This window comes from Mirounga leonina, unplaced genomic scaffold, assembly GCF_011800145.1.
Source record: "Mirounga leonina isolate KUSES-001 unplaced genomic scaffold, KU_Mleo_1.0 Mir_99, whole genome shotgun sequence".
In the NCBI taxonomy this organism is placed as follows: domain Eukaryota; kingdom Metazoa; phylum Chordata; class Mammalia; order Carnivora; family Phocidae; genus Mirounga; species Mirounga leonina.
In genome coordinates, this window is record NW_023270971.1 from 4,295,266 (window position 1) to 4,321,443 (window position 26,178).

Genomic DNA, 26,178 nt, shown 5'->3' on the forward strand with positions numbered 1-26,178 from the left:
ATAAGTATTTTTATTATGTCGCAAATCCATACCCACACTCATGATCTTCCCTAGCAGATCACATCTCCTTCAACCCCCTTCACCAGAGGAAATCACCAAACTGAATTTTCTGTTGATTATTTCCTGCATTCCTCTGTAATTTCACCACATATCAATAAATATATTCACTAACTGTCAATATTTATACATTTCAAATTTATACATGTATTCATATATATGTTTAGGGTATCTCAGTAATTTATACAAAGAAAACAGTACTACATATATTCTTATATGACTTGCTCTTTACATTCCTTTGTGATCTTATATATATGCTGATATTGTTTAGAACTATAGTTCATTTATTTTCATCTCAATGTAATATTCTACTATGTGAATATATGGAAGTCATTATTTTTTAACATTAAATTGATCATTTGGTAGTTCATTTTTTTAACTTGTTTTATGAGGATGTATAATTTTACTCCAACACGCTTTTCTCTTTCTCAGATTCTTTTTTTTAAAAAGATTTTATTTATTTATTTGACAGAGAGAGAGTGAGAGAGCACAAGGAGGGGGATCAGCAGAGGCAGAGGGAGAAACAGGCTCCCCGCTGAGCAGGGAGCCCGATGTGGGACTTAATCCTAGGACCCCAGGATCATGACCTGAGCCAAAGGCAGACACTTAACCGACTGAGCCACCCAGGTGTCCTCTTTCTCAGATTCTTGTTCACAATAGCATCTTATTGCCAATGAATAGAATCTTGGGATAGAAGAATATGCATTTTATCATCTTATATAATAAGGTAGGTAGTGGCAAATGGTTTTGTATTGCTGGCTAGATTATATTTCTTGAATTTAGTATAATAAAAATATAAATATTTTTAAATTTTGAAACCTCATTCTGTTGTATATTTGGTAAATTTAGTGTTAAATTTTTCAATAAAATAAGGTTAAAATTTTATCTTTTTTACTTCCAAATCAATCAGTAATAACTTACTGAAACCTTGTTCTTGGATGGTTTTACAAATCCATTTTCTGCAACCAAAGCAGAGAAGAAAAAGTTAAAAACAAACAAACAAACAAAAAACATAGTTTGGTAAGAGGCATCGAAATCTATTTGCAACAGAAATTGACATAAATTGCCTACTCATTGCACATAATAAATGAGAATTTTGTGGCAGTAGTTAAAAAAAACTTATAATGAGACAAATCTTTTAAAAATTTAATTTCCAAATTAATCTAGCTATGTGGAAAACCAGTGTGTATGCTATTTCTTAATAACACCTCATACTCTGCTTGAAGATATTATTTTTTATATAAATTTTTAAAGGAGCTATCCTAGTGTCAAGGAAGAAAATGCTTTGCATGCATTTACTTAAGTAGGAAAAATTAAGCAGTACTTTGCCCTATTTTGGGGGCTCCAACTGATACCTCATAACTACCTTATTCTGAAATTCATGGACAACCTTGAGCTTCATCAGTAGATAAGTTGTTAGAAAAAAAAGAATCAATGAATTCTCCTCTACACAAAGCCTTAACTTAGTAGACTCAGAGCTGGCAAACAACAAATCAGATTGTCAAGGAATGTCAGACCTAGAAGACATCATTCTTCCTACAGTTTGCACTTAGTAATCATGAAATCTGGGCCCAGAAAGGAAAAAGAATTTAGTTGAAGTTCTTGAGTTACATATGAACAAAGACCTAAAAACTACTGCCTACTGTAATCTACCATTCCATTGCAACTTCTCTAATGTGGAAAATGAGAATAATGAAAGTAATTTAAAGCTGTGCCTGTTTCATTTTACTGGTTTATGAATTCCAAACTCCATAAAATCATTTTCTCTTTTCCAAAATTATAACAGTTGCTTCCTGCATTTTTTTCCTAGGATATGTAGTGTTTCACTCAGGAATAAAAATTTACTAACCAGAATAATAAGGAAATAAGAAGGCAATGATGAAAAAACTTTGATTCTTGATGACAAGAGGGACATTTTATCAAGTCTGTGAGAGAAACCTTTAAGAACGTTTGTAACATTGATACATGCTAAATTGGATTCCCTAAAGACCCAGTTTTCAAATGTTTCTTACTTCTAAAGGAATTGTTCCAACTTCCTAGATTACTATTCCCTTTTACCTTCCTACAACCCTATGATTCAGTAAAACATAAAGTCTCATCACTTGGAAGTCCCCCACCCCCAAAAGATATACAAGAAAGCCCTCCAAAATATCGATTAACAAAATGGGAGGACTGAGATTATTCTCCCAACTTATAGTCAGCTCAGAAAAAGCCTGGCTGCATTTTTTAAAAACTACACATTTGAATCTCAGTTATTTTCCTCAGGAAATAGGAACAGATATCTCTGGAATGACAGACCTGGAGCAATCTTCATAGCAGTGCTACATACCAGGGCCACCTCCCTAGATCTCCCACATGACCCACCTGACACAGAGAGACAATAGGGAGTGGTGTCAACAGCTCTGGAGACTATGGCTACCTTGTTCACATTTCCTCCTCAGCCATCTCCTTCCAGATAAGTTTTTTTTATTTGTCTGCTGTTGAGGAGATTGATGGGGTAAGATTGATGGCCCAAGGCAGATAAGACACAGAGATATTCTTGTCCTTCTTTGGGGCTGTAAAGTAGGTCACACATACTTCTCAATAGATCTTCCTAAACAGAAAATTTGAGGACAACTTGATCCCCAGAGGTATGGGGAAGCATCACAGATCCTAAGATAAAGAAGGTATGTGAAAGCTTTCCAAGCAAGTGAGTGGAAAAAGGACAAGAGGATCAAGCAGGAAAAAGAAAAGTTTGGGAATGATAATTAGATAATTAATGACCTAAGCATTTAATATTAAAAAAAAAAAAACTACAAGCATACTAGAATTACATGGGAAACTTCAAGAGTATGAAAATCCTGTCCTGCAGTCAAAATTGTGAATTGATTGTTAGTAGATTCATCCTGGGCATTAGTACATTGTAAAAGCTCCCAGATGAGTCTCAAGGGCAGCCAGGTTTAAGGAAACTTAAGAGGAGAACAGGATGCAAATATGTTTTTGTAATTGAGATATAATTGACATATAACATTGTGTAAATTTAAGGTGAGCAACATGTTGATTTGGTACATTAACATATTGCAATATGATTACCAATGCAGTATTAGCTAACACCTCTATCACATCACTTAAATATCTTCCTCCTCCTCCTCCCTTTTCTTCTTCTTCTTCTTCTTCTTCTTCTTCTTCTTCTTCTTCTTCTTCTTCTTCTTCTTCTTCTTCTTCTTCTTCTTCTTCTTCTTCTTCTCCTCCTCCTCCTCCTCCTCCTCCTCCTCCTCCTCCTCCTTCTTCTTCTTCTTCTTCTTCTTCTTCTTCTTCTTCTTCTTCTTCTCTTCTTCTTCTTGTGAGAACAATTAAAATCTAGTCTCCTAGCAGCTTTAAAGTTTATAAAACAGTATTGTCGACTATAATAACTATCCTGTGTGTTAGGTCTCCAGAACTCATTTTTTTAGAGCAGGAGAGAGAACTCTGGGGAATGAAGTTGAAACAGGATGGGACACTGCCTTAAATTATATGGTAAAAATTTGTTCTTTCCATCAGAGATATTTGAGAGACACTGGAGGCTTTTAAAGAAAAGGGGGAGGAGCACCTGCATGGCTCAGTTGGTTGAGCGTCCACCTCTTGGTTTTGGCTCAGATCATGATCTCAGGGTCCTGGGATCAAGCCCAGTGTCAGGCTCCCTGCTTAGCTGGCAGTCTGCTTGTTTCCCTCTCCCTCTGCCCCTCCCCTTGCTCATACTCTCTCTCTCTCAAATAAATCTTTAAAAAGAAAAAAAGAAAAGGGAAAGATTTATTCATTATTATTTTCTCCTTTATTAACTAATCTTCTTCAGTCTGACTCAGTGGAAAGAGCTCTGGCAGGTGAAAAACCCAAGTACAAATCCTATCTATTACTGAGTAACCTTGACTCAATATTCAATCATAAAGTTTGAATCCACAGTTTTCTTTATATGAGAAGTATAGTGTCTATCTTATATATGTGTGATGAATAGGGATAAAACATTTAAACTATCTGCAGTTAAGTTGTGTGTTTGGTAGGCATTTGCCACCTTAATCCTATGTGTTATATTTAGCAGTGAGGAAGCCCAGGATTTAGAAAGAAACTTTGAGACTAGTAATGTTTTGTGCCAAATTTTTTTTTGTTTGGTATTGGTTTATTTATTTTAGTTTTTTTTATGTTATGTTAGTTAATTGAAGAACCCACATCTCACAAGTAGAGAAAATACTCCTTTTTTATAGTAAACTGAATATTATGCTTACACTAGCTCTTTGAGTTATTTACATAGACACCATCAAAAATGCCTGTGGCAGACCAAGCCTTCTGGTGCAGGGTATTTGAGGAAAATGCAAACTGAGGCCTAGAACTGAAGCTGCAGGAAAGATGCTTATACTCTATACATTGGACTTCCCTTCTTCTATGTATTTGTCAGCAGGAATTAGGACCAGAAATTCTCAGTAGAAATCTTGCAGGACAGAAGAGAGTGGATGATAAATTTAAGGTGTGAAAAAAAAACCAAAAAACTGCCAAGTGAGAATTCTACCTCTGGCAAAATTGTCCTTCAAAAATGAGGGAGGAGGGCACCTGGGTGGCTCAGTTGGTTAAGCATCTGCCTTCGGCTCAGGTCATGATCCCGGGGTCCTGGGATCGAGTCCCGCATCGGGCTCCCTGCTCTGTGGGGAGCCTGCTTCTCCCTCTCCTACCCACTTGTGCTCTCTATCTCACTGTCTCTGTCTCTCTCAAATAAATAAAATCTAAAAAAAAAAAAAAATTATAAAAAAAAAAATGAGGGAGGAAATTAAGACATTCCCAGAGAAACAAAAGGTGAAGGTGTTCATTACCTTTAGAGCTATCCTACAAAAAATTATGATAAAGAGAGACTTTCAATTTGAAGTGAAAGGCCAATAGACAATAACTCAAAATGATATGAAAATGTTCTCCAGTAAATGTAAATGCATGGACAATTATAAAACCCCATATTATTTTAATTTTGGTCCATAAATTCACTTTTGATTCTTTTATAGGATTTAAAAATCCTAGAGCATAAAAATTAATTTAAATTTATGTTCATTGATAGGCAATATAAAAAGATAGAATTTGTGACATCAATAAAATAAAGTGAGGGGGCAGACCTGCAATGGAGTAAACTTTATGCAATTGAAGTTAAGTTGTTATCCATTTAAAATAGATTTTTATAACAATAGTATATTCAAGTATGTTAAATAACTGGAATTAAAATAAAAACTTAAAAAAACCCAATAGTATATTTATGTTATAACTGTAGTATGTCATGTGTAATTCTGATGGTAACCACAATGAAAATTTCTATAGAATATACATAGAAAATAAAAGGGAATTAAAGTATGTCACTACAAAAAATCAACTAAACACAAAGGAAAGCAATAAAGAAGGAAATGAGGAACAAAAGAGCTATAAGATATAGAGAAAACAAATTAAAAATGGCAAAAATAATTTCTTCACTATTAGTAGCTACTTTAAATGTGAATAAATTAAACTCCCCAATCAAAAGACATAAATCGGAATATCTGGGAGAGATGACAGAATAGGAGGACCCTAAACTCACCTTATCCCCACAGACAGAACTATATAACACCCACATCAGTGCAAATAACACAGAAAGCAACCCAAAGACTGGCAGAACAAACTTCACAACTAAAAGTAGAGAAGAGGCCACATTGAAGAGGGTAAGAAGGGCAGAGATAGGATGGGGAGTTAAAACCTGCAGGTCTGGCCACAGGACGGAGGGAACTAGGAGTGTGGAGAAAGGGCAAGAAACAGACTATCACACCAGGGAGCCTGCATGGGGAAAATGAATCTCCATAGCTTTTGGCTTTGGAAAGCAGAGGCACTGAATTTTGTGAGATTTTCCAACCAGTAAAAATCAGCTGCACTCAGCTCTAAAAGAGCTCAGGTCTGGCGCACTTTGTGGAGCAGCTCTGGCTGGCCCTGGTCTCCACAGCAGCTGCATATCCCCTGTGAAAAAGGACCAGTGCCACCTTTTTAAAAGTGTGTGCCCCACCGACTACTTTCAAGAGCAGGAGAAGTAGCTGACTTTCCTAACACAGAGAAACAGACAGAGAATTAGGAAAAATGAGGAGAGGAACATGTCCCAATTGAAAGAATAGGACAAAATCACAAGCAAAACTGAGATAAGTAATATGCCCGATAGAGAATTTAAAGAATTCAATGATCATAAAAACACTCACTGGATTTGAGAAAAGAATAGAGGACATCAGTGAAACCCTTACACAGAGATAAAAGGAACCAATCAGAGAGAAGAACACAATAAATGAAATAAATACAGCTGATGGAATAAATAACAGGCTAAAGGAAGCAGAGGAATGAATTACCTGGAAGACACAGTAATGGAAAGTAGTCAAGCTGAGAAAGAGGAAAAAAAGAATTATGCAAAATAAGAAGAGACTTAGAGAACTCAGTGACTCTGTCAAGCATAATAACATTTGCATTATAGGGATCCCAGAAGAAGAGAGAAAAGGTGGCAGAAAACTTAAAGAAATAATAGCTGAAAATTTTCCTAATCTAGAGAAGGAGACAGAAATCCAGATCCAGGAGGCACAGAGATTCCCCAACAAAATCAAAACCAGGAGATCCCCACCAAGACACATAGTAACTAAAATGGCAAAAAATAGTGATAAAGGAAACAAATTTTAAAGTAGTAAGAGAAAGCAGTTAATACGAGGGAAACCCTAAGACTCTCAGCAAATTTTTTAGAAGAAACTTTGCAGGCCAGAAAGGAGTGGCATGATATATTTAAAGTGCTAAAGGGGAAAACTCAGAAGCCAAGAATATTCTATCCAGCAAGGCTATCATTCAGAATAGGAAAGATAAAGAGACAAACAAAAACTAAAGGAGTCCATGACCACTAAACCAGCCCTCTAAGAAATATTAAAAGGGACTCTTTGAGTGAAAAGGAAAGATCATAAGTGAGAGCATGAAAAGCAAGGAACACAAAAGCAGTAAAAATAAGTATATCTGTAAAAATCAGTCAAGGGATTCACAAAATAAAACTATGTAAAATATGACACCATATACCTAAAACATGGTGGCGATGGGGGAGAGGAGGAGCAGTAAAGAATGGGTTCAAACTTAAGTGACCGTCAACTTCATATGGACTGCTATAGGCAGAAGATATTATATACAAACCTAATGGTAACCACAAATCAAAAACCGATAATAAATATGCAAAGAATAAAGAGAAAGGAATCCAACTATATCACTAAAGAAAGCCAGCAAACCATGAAAGAGAGCAAGAGAAGAAAGGATCGGAGAAAAACTACAAAAACAGCCACAAAACAAGTAGCAAAATGGCAATGAATACATATCAATAATTACTTTGAATGTAAATAGACTAAATGCTCTAATCAAAAGACATAGGGTGACAAAGTGGATTAAAAAAATAAGATCCATCTATATGCTGCCTACAAGAGATTCATTTTGGACCTAAAGTCACCTGCAGATTGAAAGTGAGGGGATGGAGAAACACTTATCATTCAGATGCATGTCAAAAGAAAGCCAGGGTAGCAATCTTTATATCAGACAAAATTGACTTTAAAACAAAAGATAAAGGACTCTAGACAATAATAAAGGGGGACAATCCAACAAGAAGATATAACAATTGTAAACATTTTGCACCCAAATACATAAAACAGTAACAAACATAAAGGAACTAATCAATACTAATACAATAATAGTAGAAGACTTTAACACCCCATTTACACCAATAGATCATCTAAGCAAAAAATCAACAAGGAAAGTGACTTTGAATGACACACTGGAACAGATGGATTTAACAGACATATTCAGAACATTTCATCCTAAAACAACAGAATACATATTCTATTCAACTGCACATGATACATTCTCCGAATAGATCACATGTTAGACCACGAAACAAGTTTCAACAAATTCGAAAAGATTGAAGTCATATCTCACAACTTTTCTGACTACAATTCTAGAAATCAACCATAAGAAAAAATCTGGAAAGACCCCAAATTCATGGAGGTTAAATAACATGCTACTAAACAATGAATGAGTCAACCAAGAAATCAGAAAAGAAATAAAAAATTAATGGAATGTTAAAAAAAAAAAGGAAGAAGAAGATAGCAGGAAGGAAAAATGAAGGGGGGAAAATCGGTGGGGCAGACGAACCATGAGAGACTATGGACTCTGAGAAACAAACTGAGGGTTCTAGAGGGGAGGGGAGTGCGGGGATGGGTTAGCCTGGTGATGGGTATTAAAGAGGGCACGTCCTGCATGGAGCACTGGGTGTTATACGCAAACAATGAATCATGGAACACTACATCAAAAACTAATGATGTAATGTATGGTGATTAACATAACATAAATTTAAAAAAATAAAAAAAAGAGTTCCAGGAAAATTAAAAGCCAAAAGATTAGTCTTATCAACAAATGGTGCTGTGACAACTGGATAGCCACATGCAAAAGTATAACTGTACCCATGATTCATTCAATATATAAAAATGAACTCAAAATGGATAAAAAATCTAAATGCCAGTACTAATACTATGAAACTCTTAGAAGGAAGCCTAGTTGCAAATCTTCACGAACTGGGATTAGGTAGCAATTCTTACATATAACACCAAAGCACAAGCAACAAAGGAAAAAATAAATACACTGGAATTCATGAAATTAAAAAGAAATTGTTGCATCAAAGGACACTATCAAGAAAATTAAAAAAGACAACCCCAAAATGGAATAAAGGCACATTTGTAAGTCAATGTGCTTACTCTACTCTCTAGACTATATAAAGAACAATACCAATTCAAAAATAAAAAAGACAAAAATCTAATTTAAAAATGGGCAAAGGATTTGAATAGACATTTCTCCAAAGAAGATACACAAATGTCCAATAAGCATGTGAAAAGGTGTTCAACACTGTTAATCATAAGGGAAATGCAGATCAAGTCACAATTAAATACTACTTCACATCTACTAGGATGAATATAATTTTTTAAAGATATTATTTATTCATGAGAGAGAGAGGCAGAGGGAGAAACGGGCTCCCCATGGAGCAGGGAGCCTGATGTGGGACTCCATCCCAGGACTCTGGGATCATGACCTGAGCCAAAGGCAGACGCTTAACTGACTGAGCCACCCAGGTGCCCAGGGATGAATATAATTTTTAAAAAATAAACAATTGTGATTTTGGTGAAGATGTGGAAACATTGGAACCTTCACGAAATCCTGCTAGGAATGTGAAAGGGTGTGCCCACTATGGAAAACAGTTTGTCATTTTCTGAAAAGTGTGAAAGATAGTTATCAAATGAAATTCCACTTGCAGGTGTATGTCCATGAGAAATGAAAACATATGGTCACACCAAAACTTGCACAAGAATGTTCAGAGTTGCATTATTCATAAAAGCCAGTAAGTAGATACAATCCAAATGTCTATAAACTGACAAATGGATAAACAAAGTGTGGTATAGCCACAAGATGGTATATTCCTCAGTCATAAAAAGGAAAGAAGTACTGATACATGCCACAATGTGGTTAAACTTTGAAAACACCGTGCTAAGTTCAGGAAATCATTCACAAAAGACAACATATGATAAATAGATAGATGAGTAGATTTACTTTCACGTGAAAATCATACATATATTGTAGGATTCCATGTATGTGAAATGTCCAAATAGGCAAATTCATAGAGATAAAAAATAGTTTAATGGCTGCCAGGAATTGATAGGTGGGGAATTGGGAAGTATGTAGTTGTTTTTTGGAGGAGGGGGTAGATGATGGAAACATGTTGGAATAGTAGTGACGGTTGTACAACACTGTAAATGAATGTATATGAAAAAATATGTAATCTTATGCTTCAAAATGGCAAATTTTAAGTTTTGTGAACTTTATCCCAATTCAAGAAAACACTGTATTTTCCTTATCAAGTGTCAGATTTTAAATGTTCAGTTTCCTGTGTTCCACTTTCATTATGGCTAAAATACAGAGCTGATGTCCATCTAATAAGATTCCTTTAAGAATTAAGTTACATAACTGAAGGGATGTGGGAAGTTGATCCACAAAGCTTGTGTAGAAAACAGTCACGCGGAGAGATGGAATTCCCATCGTTGATGGATACTAACTTCCAGTAGTCTACCCAAAGTTCCTAGAAGACAGTAGTAGTATCTGCTTTCCTTAGCAACTTTTCCCTACCATTAATATGGGGCTTAACATATAGTAGTGATTTTTAAAAAAATAATATGTTAAATAAAAGGGAAAGCAATACATGTATAAATTTACCAGCATTCACTGAATGTTTTTTATACATGTCCTCTATTATGAAAAAGGCTATGAAAGTGGCTGAATACATTTTTATAATGTGGCTCTAATGTCTACATTCTAATGGATAAAAAATCTAAATGCCAGTACCTTCATTAAAAATCAATACTAAAGATGTAAATGAATATGTAACTCCCACATAGATCACTCTTTTAGAGGTGGAAGTGTTTAGTGAAAAGGAGAGCAGGCCTGTTAATGTAGCAGATTGATACTTGTCTTCTTGTAATCAGTCTGCATTTCTGCCATTAAAATCAAGCTTCAAATGAACACATGACCATCCAAATAAAGCTTGTTTCTTGTTGGCTGAGAGATGAAAGAAATGGAGAATCACTGGACTTGGACCACAAACGGATAGACTGCCCTGATGAAGGTGGAGTTGCCTGGCACCCCAAGATCACCAACTTTTCTCTTTAATGATTCATGAGAGAAAAAGGAAATAATATAATTTTTCTTCCAAATCTAAGAAATCTTACAATATCTTTGAACAGATTCTCCAAGTCATTCAATGATAGACAGACCCATGTTTTAGAATTTAAGTGCATATTGCCTGACATTTGTAATTGTAAGATTAACCTGGAGTACATTTTAGAATCAAGTTCCCAGATCCCTCTCCTAGAGGTTTTGATTGTTTCGGATAAAGAGGAGCCCAAGTGTCTGTATTTTTAATAAATACACAAGTAATGTATTATTTGTTCACCTTTGAAAATATTTCTTTAATTATAGTTACCAAAAGTATTCATGTCTTTCACCCACTAACCAACCAAAGAAAGAAAGGGTATTTTAAAAGGATAATATTATTGAACATTGTGTTCATTGAAATATTTATGATTTTAAATTGCATTAGATTTTATGTTAAGAAACACACAATTAAGATAATTTTTCAATTGTCTTTGAATAATTGGACATAGAAAAGAAAAATCTTTCAATCATAGGGTCTTAGGAAAATTCTTCAACATCCGATATTCCATCTTAATACCATAGAAGTCTTCGGTTATCTAGGAATTTAAAACCCTGAATGAGGGAGTTCTAATTGGTTGTAGAATCTACCACAAAATTGGATCACAATAAAAGCCATAGGAATGTGTAGCTTAGGCAAAATCAGCATCTACCATAATAACCAAACTCAAATGCTCCACCACTTTCACTGTAAAGAAAGAAAAAGAGAAAGAAAAAGAAATTATTTAAAATTTCTAGGTATTGCACTAAGTGCTCCTCAACGAGGAGAATTTAAAAATGGGATGATGTGTAGAAGCTCTGCCACAAGCAGGGGGCTTTGCTTGCTCTGCTGCACTGCACATGTTCCCCCCACACCTGAGACAGTTTAGCTCTTCCTACACACGCAGTCCTGATTCAATCTTGGAACCTGCACAGACCTGAGACAGGAGACGATTAGAGATTTTCAGATTAAAGAAGAGGAAATATCTGTGATAGAAAATGGTGACTCAGAAAAATTGACCACACTTGAAGACTGCAAACTCCTTTTGAGTGAAGGATACAGGAAGGGAGTTTACATGGAAGGTTCCAGAATGCCTTGCTTCTAAGAAAGGTTTGGAGTGTGTCATGGAGTTCAAGAGACAGAGCGGAGCATCAGAGGAGCCCTTCTTAGCAGGAATGGGCCCATTGTGATGATTTCAGAGTTCTGTAGCAGTAGGATTTCTTGCTCAATAATGCCCAAGTTAGCTTGCAGCTACATCATGGAGACTACCACTTATCATCTGGACTTTGGAATTATATCAGTGACTAGACTGTCATTAGTAAATCATAATAATTCAATTAAGTTCAACTAATTGACTTATACATTTTCAGAATATCCACAGAGTTATATTTGAGAGGTCAAATATAAAACTGCTTCTAGAAATGAGAACTTCAGGGAAAGGTACAAGTGTGTTTCTGTGGCTTTTACAGAGAGAGTAGTTATTTTCTGGATATACTGTGCCTAGGCTATCAAAAACATGGGTTTTCCTATCATTTTATGATGGTTTCTTCATTATTTTGGAAGAGCCATATTTAGTCTTGTGTTCTTACAATTGTTCGCTGCAGAAAACGCATGTATTGGAATAAGTTTGGCCATTGGTTGCACAGACTGGATCCTTTTCTCTTGGGCAAAAATGTAATTGATGTATATACACATCACAGCTTGGCTGTTGAACACAAAGAGACAACATAAAATGTATCAAGTAATGAACTTTTAAATAAAATGTCCCTTATCTTAATACAAAATGCTATGCATTAAAATGGAATAAATATATTCTATATTGAGGTTTAAAAATAAGTATCAAGGTACCCACAGTCCACTTACACATAAAATATTTTTAGTATATTTTTACAAACCCAACATTATTTTTTTTTAAAAAACATACAAATGGCTAAATGTGTTTTTATAATTTAGACACTCTGCCTCCACTTCTCCTCACACTAGGGTCAGATTTTCCTCAGTTGACCCTTGATCAGTGAGGGTCTTAGAGGTATGGACCTTCCCACCCTACACAGTTGAAAATTCACATATAACTTTTGACTCCCCCAAAACTTAAATACCAATACCTTACTGTTGACCAGAAGCTTTATGACAACATAAACAGTCAATTAACAAATATTTTCTATATGTATTATATAGGGTGTTCTTACAATAAACCTAGAGAAAAGAAAATATTAAGAAAATCATAAGGAAAGGGGTGCCTGGATGGCTCAGCTGTTGAACGTCTGCCTTTGGCTCAGGTCACGGTCCCAGGGTCCTGGGATAGAGCCCCACATCGGGCTCCCTGCTCGGCGGGAAGCCTGCTTCTCCCTCTCCCACTCCCCCTGCTTGTGTTCCCTCTCCCGCTGTGTCTCTCTCTCTGTCAAATAAATAAATAAAATCTTAAAAAAAAGAAAATCATAAGGAAGATTGTACTGTCCTGTAAAACAATCTGTGTATAAGTGGACCCATGCAGTTTAAAAGTCACCTATATTTCATACCACAAGAAATCATAAAACAATTTTTAATAACTCCCTTGTCTTTCTCAATAGTTTTACTACTACATAATCTGTTAGTTTCAGATTATTACCATACTTGTATGAGTTCATACATATGAGTGTTTGTATATGTGTATATAACCATATAGATATGTATGTAATTTGCTTAATGATGACAGTGTTGGTTATTTATGTAAATAAACAACGTGTGTATTCTTACATAACCTGCTTTTTAAATGTCTTTATAACTTTTATCTATTCACATGTTTAGACCTATAGTTCATTTTCATCACCTTGATGTAATAATTGATTCTGTGAATGTATGACAATTATTATTTTATCTACCATTTAGTGAAAAATTGGGTTGTTGCTTTTTTAATCCTCTTGTTTTGCTAAGATAAACAATTCTACTTTAAACACCCCTTAATCCATAACAGACACTTGTCTATAACAAAGCTATAACTAGTAATGGAATTTTTTAGTAATGGGATATTTTTACCTTGTCTTTAATGCCAAATGATTTTGTATGTCTGGCAAGATTCTGTTTCTTGAACTTAGCGTAATAATAAAACTGTTTGTTTGTTACTTTTAAAGGATCATTCTGTTGTACAGAGGGAAATTTGCTGTTAAAACTTACAATATAAAAAAATTAAAGGCTTACCATTTCAATTCCTGAAGTAATCAGTATTAACTTACCACTTGACGAATTTCTGGTAAAGGTTCAAAAGAAGTTTCTGCAACCAACCGCCACAAACACACATTAAAAATAAGAAGAGGAAGAGGGGAAAACCATCAGAGTCTCTGGTGAAAAGTACCCACATCTCTTAGTAGCAAAATATTACACAAATTGCCTAATCAGGACCCTGCAAATAATGATATGAGCCTTTTATAGTAGTATCAAAACAGTAAGTTCACAAAATAAATTCAGATGTAGAAAGAGAATTCCAAATTAATCTCGTTCTGTGAAAATTATCTTATGTATTATTTAATAATCATCAAACACTCCTGTAAGATACTATAGTTGTGATTTTTTTTCCATTTTTATAAATGAGACATCTTAGTTGGAAAAGACAATGGTTTGCTTAGTGTCACTCATATGCCTCGCAAAAAGTCACTTAATATGAAGAAATTAATTATTATTTAATTAATTAGTATTCAGGTCTCATATCAGGGATCTATCCACTACCTCACAGGTACTTTATTCTGAAATTCATGGGCCACCTTGGGCTTTAAGGAGCGTAAGGCTGTTTGCAGAGGAATAAATGAATTCTTTCCTTATACAACGCCTTGACTCAGAGGTGGCGAACAACAAATCAGATTTTCAAGGAATGTCAGACATAGAAGACATCATTACTTTCCACACTCTGCATTTAGCAACTGTGGAATCTGAACTCCGAAAAGAAAAAAAAAAAGTAAATATCTTTAGTCATAGATGAACAAAAAGACAAGTTCATTCTGAGTACTGCTCATCCTAACCCACATCTTTGTCTCCAACTCTCTAAGGTGGGAAATGAGATTAGGCAACCCACTGATGCAATTTTAAAAGGTATTTCTAACATACTCTGTTTCATTTTGCCAGTTTAAGATTTATAAATCCTATAAATCAAACTCCTCCATTTCTAGATAATAGCAGTTGTTTGCTGCATTTCTAAGATATGGGAAATGCTTCATCCAGGACTGAAAAATGTACTCACCAGAATAATGAGGAAATGCCAAGGCAATGATAAAAACAGCTTTGATCCATGTCAAGAAGAAAGACATTTTACCAAGTCTGTGGAAGAAACCCATAGAGACGTTATAACATATGGTACAGGGACAATCTGCCCATTTCCAAATGAAACTTTCTTATAGGTGAAGAAGCTTTTCCACTTTCCTAGATTCCTACTTGGTGTGGACTATTCCCTTTTTCCTTCCCCCAACACACAGTGTCAACAAGACATACATGGTAACAGAAGACCTTGTATGGACTTGAAAGGAACACCAGGCAAGTCCTCTGTGTATATTTAAGTAGGAGCTGTTTACTCTCCCAACCCTTGGCTCAGCCCACAAGGAGCCAGGCTGCATTTATGGAAATATGCACTTCGGAATCTGAAGTTTTTCATCAGAGCATTTGACTGCATCAGAAAATAGAAACCATTATTTCAGGAAGGACTGACCTACAGCAGTCCTCCCATCAAACTCCACACCACAGCTACCTTCACAGAGTCCCTTCCACCTGACACAGAGAAGACAGTGGCAAGAGGGATCTACAGCTCTAGAGATGGTGCCTGTTCAGTTCACTTTACTTCTCAACTATTTCCACCCAGCTGAGGAATCTCCTTTATCGATCTGATGGTGAGGAGCTTATGGGGGTGAGATGGCTCATGGCAGATAAGATGCTGAGGTACGCTGTGTTCTGCCTAGAGGCTCTAAAATAGCTGTGAGAGATGCCTCACAAATGTATTATCAGTAGATCTCTAAGCAGCAAATTTGGGATAGTTTGATCAGATGTATCCAGAAGTATGGGGAGGAAAGGTGGTAATAGTGCTTTGAAACCAAGATAGAGAAGAGATGTGAAATCTTTCCAAGCTATTGAGTTGGGAAGGAAAGGAGAATCAAAAGAAGAAGAGAAGAAAGAGTTTTGGGAATTGTAATTGGAATTATAACTTGGACTCTTAAGCATTTTGCAACGCCGGAAGCACACAGGACTTAATTGGAGATTTGATTTGTATTAACCTTTTTATTTTGAGATCAATGGAGATTCTCTTAAAACCTTAAGGACTAATGCAGGGAGTTCTCATGTTCCTGTTAACCAGTTTCTCCTAATGGGAACATCTTGTAAAACTATAGTACAACCTGAAATGTTCAAAAAAGTTCCTAGATGAGCATTGGAATGGCCCACTTTGGGGACCTGGGCTAGAGGACAGTGTGTGCCCTGAATTGTATGATGGATAATTTGATCTTTACCTCAAAGTGAAGTGGAAGACCCTACAGGGTTTGAAGTAGGAAGAGATTTAATCAGAGCTGTTTAACTAATCTGCTTTGCAGTCTGGCTCAGTGGTAAGAGATCTGGCAGGTGAAAGTCCTAAATTCAAATCCCATCTACCACTGAGTAACCTTGACACAATATTCAGACCTTAATCCACAATTTCCTAATTTTAAATGTGAGAATAATTTCTGTCTCATAGGCTTGCCATAAATATTAAGGATAAAATATTAAAAGTCTGTACATAGGTTGTGTGTCAGACTTATATTTGTCACACTAATCTAACCTGCTTTTTTTTTTTTTTTTAATCAGTGAAGAAAGCCAAGATTTAGAAAAGAATCCTTGAATCTAGCACTGTTCCATGCCAACTTAATGGGAGGGTACAAAATCTGGTAAGTGCAAAAAATGTTCCTTTATCATAATAAAGTGACTATTGTGTTTACATTAGTCCTTTGAAATATTTACATAGACACCATCAGAGATATTCATGCAGGCAAATCCTTTTGGCACATTTGTGGAGAAATTAAACTGAAGTTCTCTTACATGTATTGATTAGCAGAAGTTAAGAGCAGGAGACACTCCCTATGTTGCACAACAGGTCACAAGTTTTTAAATTAACCACGAAAGAGAATGTTAAATGTATGGATTATTTAATGCATATCTATCTTCCTTGAAAATGTTTAATATGCATAAATGGTTGAAAATAAGCATAAATGTACAGATATTTAATATCCAACTATATTAAAATCTCACACAAATATATACATATGTGTATATATAGATATATACATTATGTATATATACGTGTGTCCATGTATGTGTACCTATATGCATGTATATATCTGTATATGTACCTATATATGTAATAACACACATATAACACATATATTATATATGTAATAATATGTATTAATGTTACATCTACACATATATAAATGCACATATACTTAAGTACATATACACACATACACAGTATATGTTTATATACTATGTTATATACATATATATACTACACACAGTACATATACATATGTGTATATCTATGTATACATATCTATATACCTAAATTATCTAGGCGAGCCCTAAATGTCATCACAAGTATTTTTATAAAAGAGAGACAGAAGGAAATTTGATGCAGACACACAAAGAAGAAGGCCTTATGAAGACAGAGCTGAGAAAGATTTGAAGATATTGACCTTTAAGATGATAGGTAATAGATAGCTATAGATAGATGATAGATGGATAGATAAAAATAGGAACAGAAGAATAAATAAAGACATTTCTCTGTAACTATCTTTTTTTATTTAACAGTCAATGGTATATCTTCATATAAGTATATACATAATCATAATAAATAATAAGTATATACACATATAAGTATACACAATTCCTTTTAAGGTGTTATTAAATACTTTTGCTAGCAATGTTGTATTGAACATGATTGTACAGGTCATTATATGCTCATTCAATTGTATCTAGACTTTTAGAAGTTGCATTTTGAGTCAAATAATATATGCAGTTTAAATTTTATAGGTAAGAGCAAATTACTTCCAGCACCCTTATAGTCTTTTACTATGAAAAAGATAGATTACAAACATGACTGTTTCTCCACACCTCATCAAATGAATGTCTTCTGAAATACTCAGGTTTCCACACACACATCTAAATATAAACACACATATAAAATATATGTATTGGATGATTTTTTTCAGTTACAGAAGTTCTTCATTTGGGAATGAAATTAAAATTATAAGTTAATGAAACCACAATTTCTATTTTTTTAACTTTTATCAATTTTTGTCTACAAACATGGTTTACCTCCCTATGTGAGTCCTGAATGTGTGAAGAAATTCTACTTTACTAATTAGTAAAATTCATTGTGATTTTCTCTTCTGCAAGATGAGATATTCTGAGAGTCTGTGGTGGAACCTCTTGTCACACATGGCATATACAAGAGGAACAATGTATTTGAACTGGTGATGTGTGAACTTTTGACATGGTGCCTATTGTGTCCATTTAGAAGCTCTGAATATTAACTCCTGCTGGAAAATGCTGATACATGCTTATTTATGTCTCCTCTCCAATATTCCAAAATTTATAGTGCTTAGGAGATCCTGTTAGGTTCTGGAGGCAAAATATCAAATATATGGAGATCAATATAGGCAGGAGAATTGACCGTGGGATTCTGTAGAAGCAGGCAATTCCCAATATCCAGGAAACGAAAGAAACTATAAACCTGATCATCAGAGGCAGGTTTGGTAATCACATCTTGTAGTTGGGTACAGTTGAAAAACCATGGTCAGGGGCACCTGGGTGGCTCAGTCAGTTAGGCATCTGCCTTCAGCTCAGGTCATGATCTCAGTGTCCTGGGATAGAGCCCCAGGGCAGGCTCCCTGCTCCGCAGGGAGTCTGCCTCTCCCTCTCTCTCTGCCCCTCCCCCTGCTTGTGCTCTCTCTCTCTCAAAAAAATAAACAAAATCTTAAAAAAAAAAAAAAAAGGAAAAGAAAACCATGGTCAGCCAATGAACTTTATCCTTGAAGAATTCAAAGATAGACATGCTTAGAGCACCTCTTATGTGAAGGCATATGTCATTATCCAAACTAATAAAGTCAAAGATACTACTTTCTTCTGAATCACTGATACTCTCTATGGGATATTTTGCTTCACTTGCCAACTGTACATAAGCCCGAGTTTGTCTTTAAAGCAAATTGCCTTGTCAGAAAACAGGCAGTATCTTACGTGCCATAAAGAAAATTCCTCAGGGCAGCACAAAGAAATGTGGGGATGGTCACAGAATGGTTTTGCATCTTGATTTGATGGTTACATGACCATGTGTATTTGTCAAAACTCAGAATGGTATATCAGGAACAATGAATTTTTCCATATATAATTTAATTTAAAAACTAAATTAGAAATTTCCATTTAAAAAAACAGTTGATGCATTTGCTGGAAGTAACAAACTATTTGATCTCACCAGAAAACCAACATTTTAAAATTTATAACTATTTAATATAGACCATCTAATTTAAAATAGCTTTCTCATAGTGTCACTTTTAAAAAATTGATGTCTGGAAATGTATAAGAAAGAAATTACACTTGACCTCAAAGGGCCCATAGGTTAAATCACATTTCTTTCCTTTCATACCTAGAAATATAAATTTCAGTGACATATTTAAGGAACTATTGCATTCACTTGTGAAGCTGTGAAACCCATCAACCCCACCCACTATAGAGCAGGTGGGAGAGTGGGCGGGGGAGGTGGAGGGCAGAGAATGCAATCTCCCCTTCATGCAGCTCTCCCCTTCTCTGAGTTCCTGACTCCATAGCAGAGTTGGAGGGATTCTCACCTAGACACGGTGCTCCTTAGAAAGCCAGTGATATTCCAGAATCTTTCTCCATTCTGCGAAGTAAGTCTGCAAGCTAGCCAGTGGTTTCTGGCAACAGAGCCCCTTTGGTTGCTTCTTAGTAAGCCATTAGTGTAGGGGAGTTTGTTGTTTTTCTTTAGAATGTATGGTCCTGGTGACTTTTCGTCTTCCCCTTGGCCTTGGTTATCAATAAGAAAACTCCTACTTAGTGTCCTATTAGATTAGGAAAGACTTACAAAGCATTAGGACCACAGGAGAAGTGGTCCTCAACATCCTGCAATGCATGGGTTGTAGCCAATTCAGTGTTAGCATCTGGCATGGGCTGTGGAGGGAAGGACGATGCATGAAGGAATCCAGGGTGCTAGCAGAGTGTCCTTGACATAGCTGACAACAAGGTCCCAGATTGGATGATCCCTGAGGACAAGATCTCACAGTTCATTTTATACTGGCACAAGGTGCATAGATATGTATTTGTATATATTTATATATATATTCCAGCTTTATTGAAATATAATTAATATATATCATTAACTTTAAGTTGTGCAATGCGTTGATTTGATACACTTTTATATTGTAAAATGATTACCACCATAGTATTAGCTAAACTTCATCCCATCACATAATTACCTTTTTCTTTTTTGTGGTGAGAACATTTAAGATCCACTCTCTTAGCAACTTTCAAGTGTATAATAAGTAGCATTAACCATGCTGTACATTAAATCTCTGGAACATACTCATCTCTTTTTTTAAAAAATATAATGTATTATTTGTTTCAGAGGTATAGGTCTGTGATTCATCAGTCTTAGACAATTCACAGTGCTCACCATAGCACATACCCTCCCCAATGTCCATCACCCAGCCACCCCATCCCTCCCAACCCCCTCCACTCTAGCAACCCTCAGTTTGTTTCCTGAGATTAAGAGTCTCTCATGGTTTGTTGCACTCTCTGGTTTCGTCTTGTTTCATTTTTCCATCCCTTCCCCTATGATCCTCTGTCTTGTTTCTCAAATTCCTCATATCAGTGAGATTATATGATCATTGTCTTTCTCTGATTGACTTATTTCGCTAAGCATAATACCCTCTAGTTCCATCCATGTAGTTGCAAATGGCACGATTTTATTTTTTTGATGGCTGCATAATATATTCCATTGTGTGTGTGTGTGTGTGTGTATCCCATCTTCTTTATCCATTCATCTTTTGATGGACATCTAGGCTTTTTCCATAGTTTGGCTATTGCAGACATTGCTGCTATAAACATTGGGGTGCATGTGCCCCTTCGGATCACTACATTTGTACCTTTGGGGTAAATACCCAGTAGTGCAATTGCTGGGTCGTAGGGTAGCTCTATTTTCAACTTTTTGAGGAACCTCCATACTGTTTTCCAGAGTGGCTGCACCAGCTTGCCTTCCCACCAACAGTGTAGGAGGGTTCCCTTTTCTCCACATCCTCACCAATATCTGTCGTTTTCTGACTTGTTCATTTTAGCCATTCTGACTCGTGTGAGGTGGTATCTCATTGAAGTTTTGATTTGTATTTCCCTGATGCCAAGTGATGTTGAGCACATTTTCATGTGTCTGTTGGCTATTGGATGTCTTCTTTGCAGAAATGTCTTGGAACTTACTCATCTTATAACAGAAAGTTTGTACCCTTTGACTAACATCTCTCCATTTTCCCCACTCCCTAGCCCCTGATAACTACCATTCTCTTCTCTATTTCTATGAGTTTGAGGGGTTTTTTGTTTTTGTTCTTGTTTTTAGATTCCATATATAAATGATACACAGTACTTGTCTTTCTCTATCTGGCTTATACTTAGCACAATGCCCTCAAGGTCCATCCATGTTCTCACATATGACAGGATTTCCTCTTTCTCATGGTTGAATGTTCCACTGCATATATAAACACACCACATCTTTATCTATTCATCCATTGACAGACACTGAAGTTGTTTTTGTATCTTGGCTATCATGAATAATGCTACAGAATGTGAGAAAATATTTAAAAATTTTATATCTGATAAGGCATTAATTTCTAAAATATAAAAAGAACTCATATAACTCAATAGCAAAAACCAAAAATCCTACAAGCATCTGATTTAAAAATGGGCAGAGAAGGGATGCCTGGGTAGCTCAGTTGGTTAAGCATCTGGCTTCAGCTCAGATCATTATCCCAGAGTCCTGGTATCAAGTCCCACATTGGACTCCTTGCTCAGTGGGGAGCCTGCTTCTCCCTCTGCCTGCCATTCCCCCTGCTTGTGCTCTCTCTCTGACAAATAAATAAATAAAATCTTTTAAGAAAATGGGCAGAGGAAATGAACAGACATTTTTCCAAAGAAAACATACAAATGGCCAACAGATACATAAAAAGCTGCTCAACATCACTCATCATCAGGGTAATGCAAATCAAAACCACAATGAGGTGTTACCGCATACCTGTCGGAAGGGCTGTCTTCAAAAACACAAGAGATAGTAAGTGTTGGCAGTGCTGTGGAGTAAAATGGAACCCTTGTGCACTATTGGTGGGAATGCAAATTGGTACAGCCATTATGAAAAATAGTATGGGGGTTCCTCAAAAAATTAAAAATAGAATTACCATATATTGGAGCAATCCCATTTCTGGGTATATAATCTTGACAAATTAAGTGCACAACACCATGTTGTTACCGAAGGCACTAAATTTCACAGCAGATATCTAGAACTTTTTCATCTTGTGTAACTATAACTTTATACCCACTGAGCAACAGTTTCCCCTCTTCTCCCTCTCTCAATCCCCTGGCAACCACCATTTTATTTTCTGCTACTATAAGTTTGACTACTTTAGATAACTTATACAGGAGAAATCATGCCAGTATTTGTTCTTCTGTGACTAACTTATTTCATTTCGCATAACATCTTCCAGGTCCATCCACGTTATGGCAATTGGTAGCATTCCCTTTAATTTTAAGGTTGAATAAAATTCCATTGTATGTACATACCACATTTCCTTCATCATTTTGTCTGTTGATGGATATTTGGCTTGTTTCCATATTTTGATTATTGTGAATAATGCTGCAATGAACACAGGAGTGCAGATATCTCTTTAAGATCCTTATTTCAATCTTGGGGATATTTTCTTAGGAGTAGAATTTCTTGATCATACAGTAGTTCTATCTTCAATTTTTTGAGGAACCTTCATTCTGTTTTCCATAGTAGCTGCACCATTTTACATTCTCACCAACTGTCTTAGTTCATTTGGGCTGCTATAACAAAATTCCACAACTGGGTAGCTTATAACAAAAAAATGAACAGTTCTGGAGGCTGAGAAGTCTGAGGTCAAGGCACCAGTATGGTTGCATTCTGATGAATGTTCTCTTCCTGTTTCATAGTACCTTCTCACTGTGGTACCTTCTCTTTGTGCCCTCACCTGGGGAAGGGGGCTAGCATTGTCTCTGGAGCCTCTCTTGTAAGGTATTAATTCCATTCATGAGGTTTCACCTGCATTACTGAAGCACCTTCCAAAGACCCCATGAATATTATCACTTTTGGGAGTTAGGATTTCAACACGGGGGGAGGGGAAGGACACATTCAGACCATATCACTAACAGCGTACAAGAATTCCAATGCCTCCACATCTTCTCCAACATTTGTTATCTCCAGTGCTTTGGCCATTTTTAAATCTGGTTATTTGTTTTTTGCCATTGAGTTGAAGGAGTTCCTTTTCTATTTTGGAAACTAACACCTTACCAGATATATGGTTGACAAATATTCTCTCCCATCTATAAGTTGTCTTTTCACTCTATTGATAGTTTCCTTTGTTGTACAAAAACTGTTTTGTTGAAGTAGTCTCACTCACCTTTGTTTTATTGCCTGTACTTTTCGTATCATACCCATGAAATCATTACCAAAACCAATGTCATGAAGCTTTTATCCCTTATGTTTTCTTCTGGGAGTTATATAGTTTCAAGTCTTACCGTTTAAGTTTTTAATCTGTTTTGAGTTGATTATTTGGTGAATGGTGTAAGATAGATATGAAATGCCATACACCCAAAAAAAGATAAATATAATCTATATTTAGGTCTAAAGACAAACATTTCTCTAGTCACATTCCAGTAAATAATAAAACGTTACCAATATTGTTATAAAAACCCAAGAAAGTCAATGCAACTGGCTAACTGTTGGTATCATGTAGCCAACTCCCCATCCTCACCCCTCCCAGGTCACCCCTTTCTCACTCCTTCCTCCCACATACACCAGAGGAAGTCACCTAACTGAATTTTCTGTTTATGATTACCTATCTTCCTCAAGAATTCCACATGCATAACAATGTGTATGCTCGTGTATAGTTTTGGATATCTTGATAATTTATGCAAAGAAAACAAACTCTATGTATCTTACATGGCTTTCTTTCTACATTCTCTGTGACCTTAATATATACTGATGTTTAGAGCTGTAGTTTATTTACTTTCACCCCTACATAATATTCCATTATGTAGATGTATAGAAATCATTGCTATTTATTCTTCTAGAAACTGATACTTGGGATGATATTTGTTTCCCATTGTGTTGTTGGATGAATAAGTTTACTCTCAATACACTTTTACATCTCTCAGTTTTGTGCACAACAAATAACTACCTATGGACTAGTTTGGAATTTGGGGGTGATAGGATAAATACAATATCACGTTTTATAGATAATGTTAAATGGTTTTAGAGTGCTTGTTAGATTCTATTTCTTAACCTTGGTGTAATAATAATACATAATTTTACTTTTTGGAGAATTTGGGTTTTTGTACATTTTGCTTGGTCAATTTTGCTTGCTTTGAAAAAATTGAAAATGGTTAAAAATTTACATGCTTCAGCTTCCAAATGAACCAGTAATAACTTACCAAATGTCTGACATGTGATGATTTTTAAAAAGCAGTTTCTGCAACCAAAGAAGTTTAAAAAGATAAAGAGGCCACACATATATCAGTAGTAGAACGGTAACTAATGAGGTCAGAATTTTGTGCCATAACAAAAATACAAAATTTCAAATGTCTCCAAATTTTAGAAAAAAATCAATCCCCAAATTAATCTAGATCTGTGAAAAATAGTGTCATATATTATTTTTAATAACTCCTAATACCCTACTTGAATATACCATTTTTTAAAGTTTTTATTTAAATTCCAGTTATTTAGCAAACAGTGAAATATTAGTTTAAGGAGTACAACAAGTGTACTCCTTAATACCCAACACCTATTTCAGCCATCTCCCACCCATCTCCCCAATGGTAACCATCAGATTGTTCTCTAGAGTTAAGAGTCTGAGGATACCAATTTTTAAAAGCTTTATGAAAGAGCCATTTCATTGTGACATAAGACAATGCCTTGTGTGAAGTCACTTAAATATGAAGACATTCTGCTCTAATATCAGGGTTCTATTCAATACCTAACAGCTACTTTTTTCCAAACTTTATGGAGCCACCTTGAACTTTAAGGGAGGTAAACTGGTCACCTGAGGTATGAATGAGTCCTTTCCCTACACAGGCCTTGATTTCAGGGACTCAGAGCTGATAAGTAAAAAATCAGATTTTCAAGGAATACCAGATCTAGAAGAGATCATTCCTTCTCTATATTTTGCACTGAACAACAGTGGAATCTGGGCACCAAAAGGGGAAAAGAATTTGGTTAAAGTTCTTGAGTTACAGGTGAACAAAGAGCTAAAGTCTACTGCCCATTCTAACCCACCACTCTGTTTCAACTGTTCTAACATGGGAAATGAGAAAAGGCAGTTCAATGATGAGATATTTAGAAGAAATTTATAACATGCCCTGTGACATTTAACCAAGTAAGAATTAGAAGGCCAGTAAAACAACCACTCCATTTTTAAGTTACAGCAGAAAGCCTTCTGTTTTCTTAGGATATGCAGTGTTTTACCCAGGACTGGAAAATTTATGCACCAGAAAAAAAGAGTAAAGGCCACAGTGATGAAAATAGCTTTGATCCATAATGAGAACAGAGTCATTTGATTGAATCTGTGAAAGAAACCCTTCAGGATGCTTGCAACAATGGCAAAGGACACATTGCCCATCTCCTATGGACAGGCAAACAGAATTTAGGGCACATTTTATAAAGTGTCGTACTTTATAATGAAGGAACTATTCCAACATCCTAGATTCCTAGTTAAGGTGGACTGTTAGCTCCGTTTTTCTCCCAACCCTAAAATTCAACAAGAAATGTCAACAGAAGGCTGTCCTAGAGATAGGAGAGAAAAGGCCATAGAAAGTGCTCTGTGAACACAAGAAGTTGATTACTTTCCCAAATCTTTGAGTAAACACACAAGGAGCTGGCTGCATTTCAAGTAAACATGCACATTTCAAACTCAGTATTTTCTTCAGAAAAATAGTCATTATTTCTGGTAGGATCAATGGGGAGCAAGACTCACAGCAATGCTATACCCTAGGGCTACCTCCCTAAGTTCCCTGCTTGACATACTTCACACAAAGAGATAATGAGTGAAGCAACAGTGGCTATTGTGTTCACCTTTTTTCCCCAAACATCCATCTCCATCCAT

At 35.7% G+C, this 26,178-nt stretch overlaps 1 protein-coding gene across 2 annotated transcripts in view; it reads right to left on the minus strand.

The window, feature by feature from the left end:
• The window catches only part of LOC118006736 (sperm-associated acrosin inhibitor-like), a 43,092-nt gene that overhangs the window by 240 nt on the left and 16,674 nt on the right, over positions 1 to 26,178 (minus strand). Inside the window, exons 1-5 of one of the 2 annotated variants that reach the window (XM_034999496.1) lie at positions 19,887 to 20,203; positions 15,015 to 15,091; positions 14,017 to 14,054; positions 12,394 to 12,509; positions 979 to 1,016 (exon numbers count right to left, since the gene is read on the minus strand). In XM_034999496.1, the coding sequence (XP_034855387.1) occupies positions 979 to 1,016; positions 12,394 to 12,509; positions 14,017 to 14,054; positions 15,015 to 15,091; positions 19,887 to 19,969 (352 nt within the window). In that variant the 5' untranslated portion in view covers positions 19,970 to 20,203. Of the gene's footprint in view, positions 1 to 978; positions 1,017 to 12,393; positions 12,510 to 14,016; positions 14,055 to 15,014; positions 15,092 to 19,886; positions 20,204 to 26,178 lie in introns of those variants that run through there. The other variant, XM_034999497.1, reaches the window with a different exon arrangement.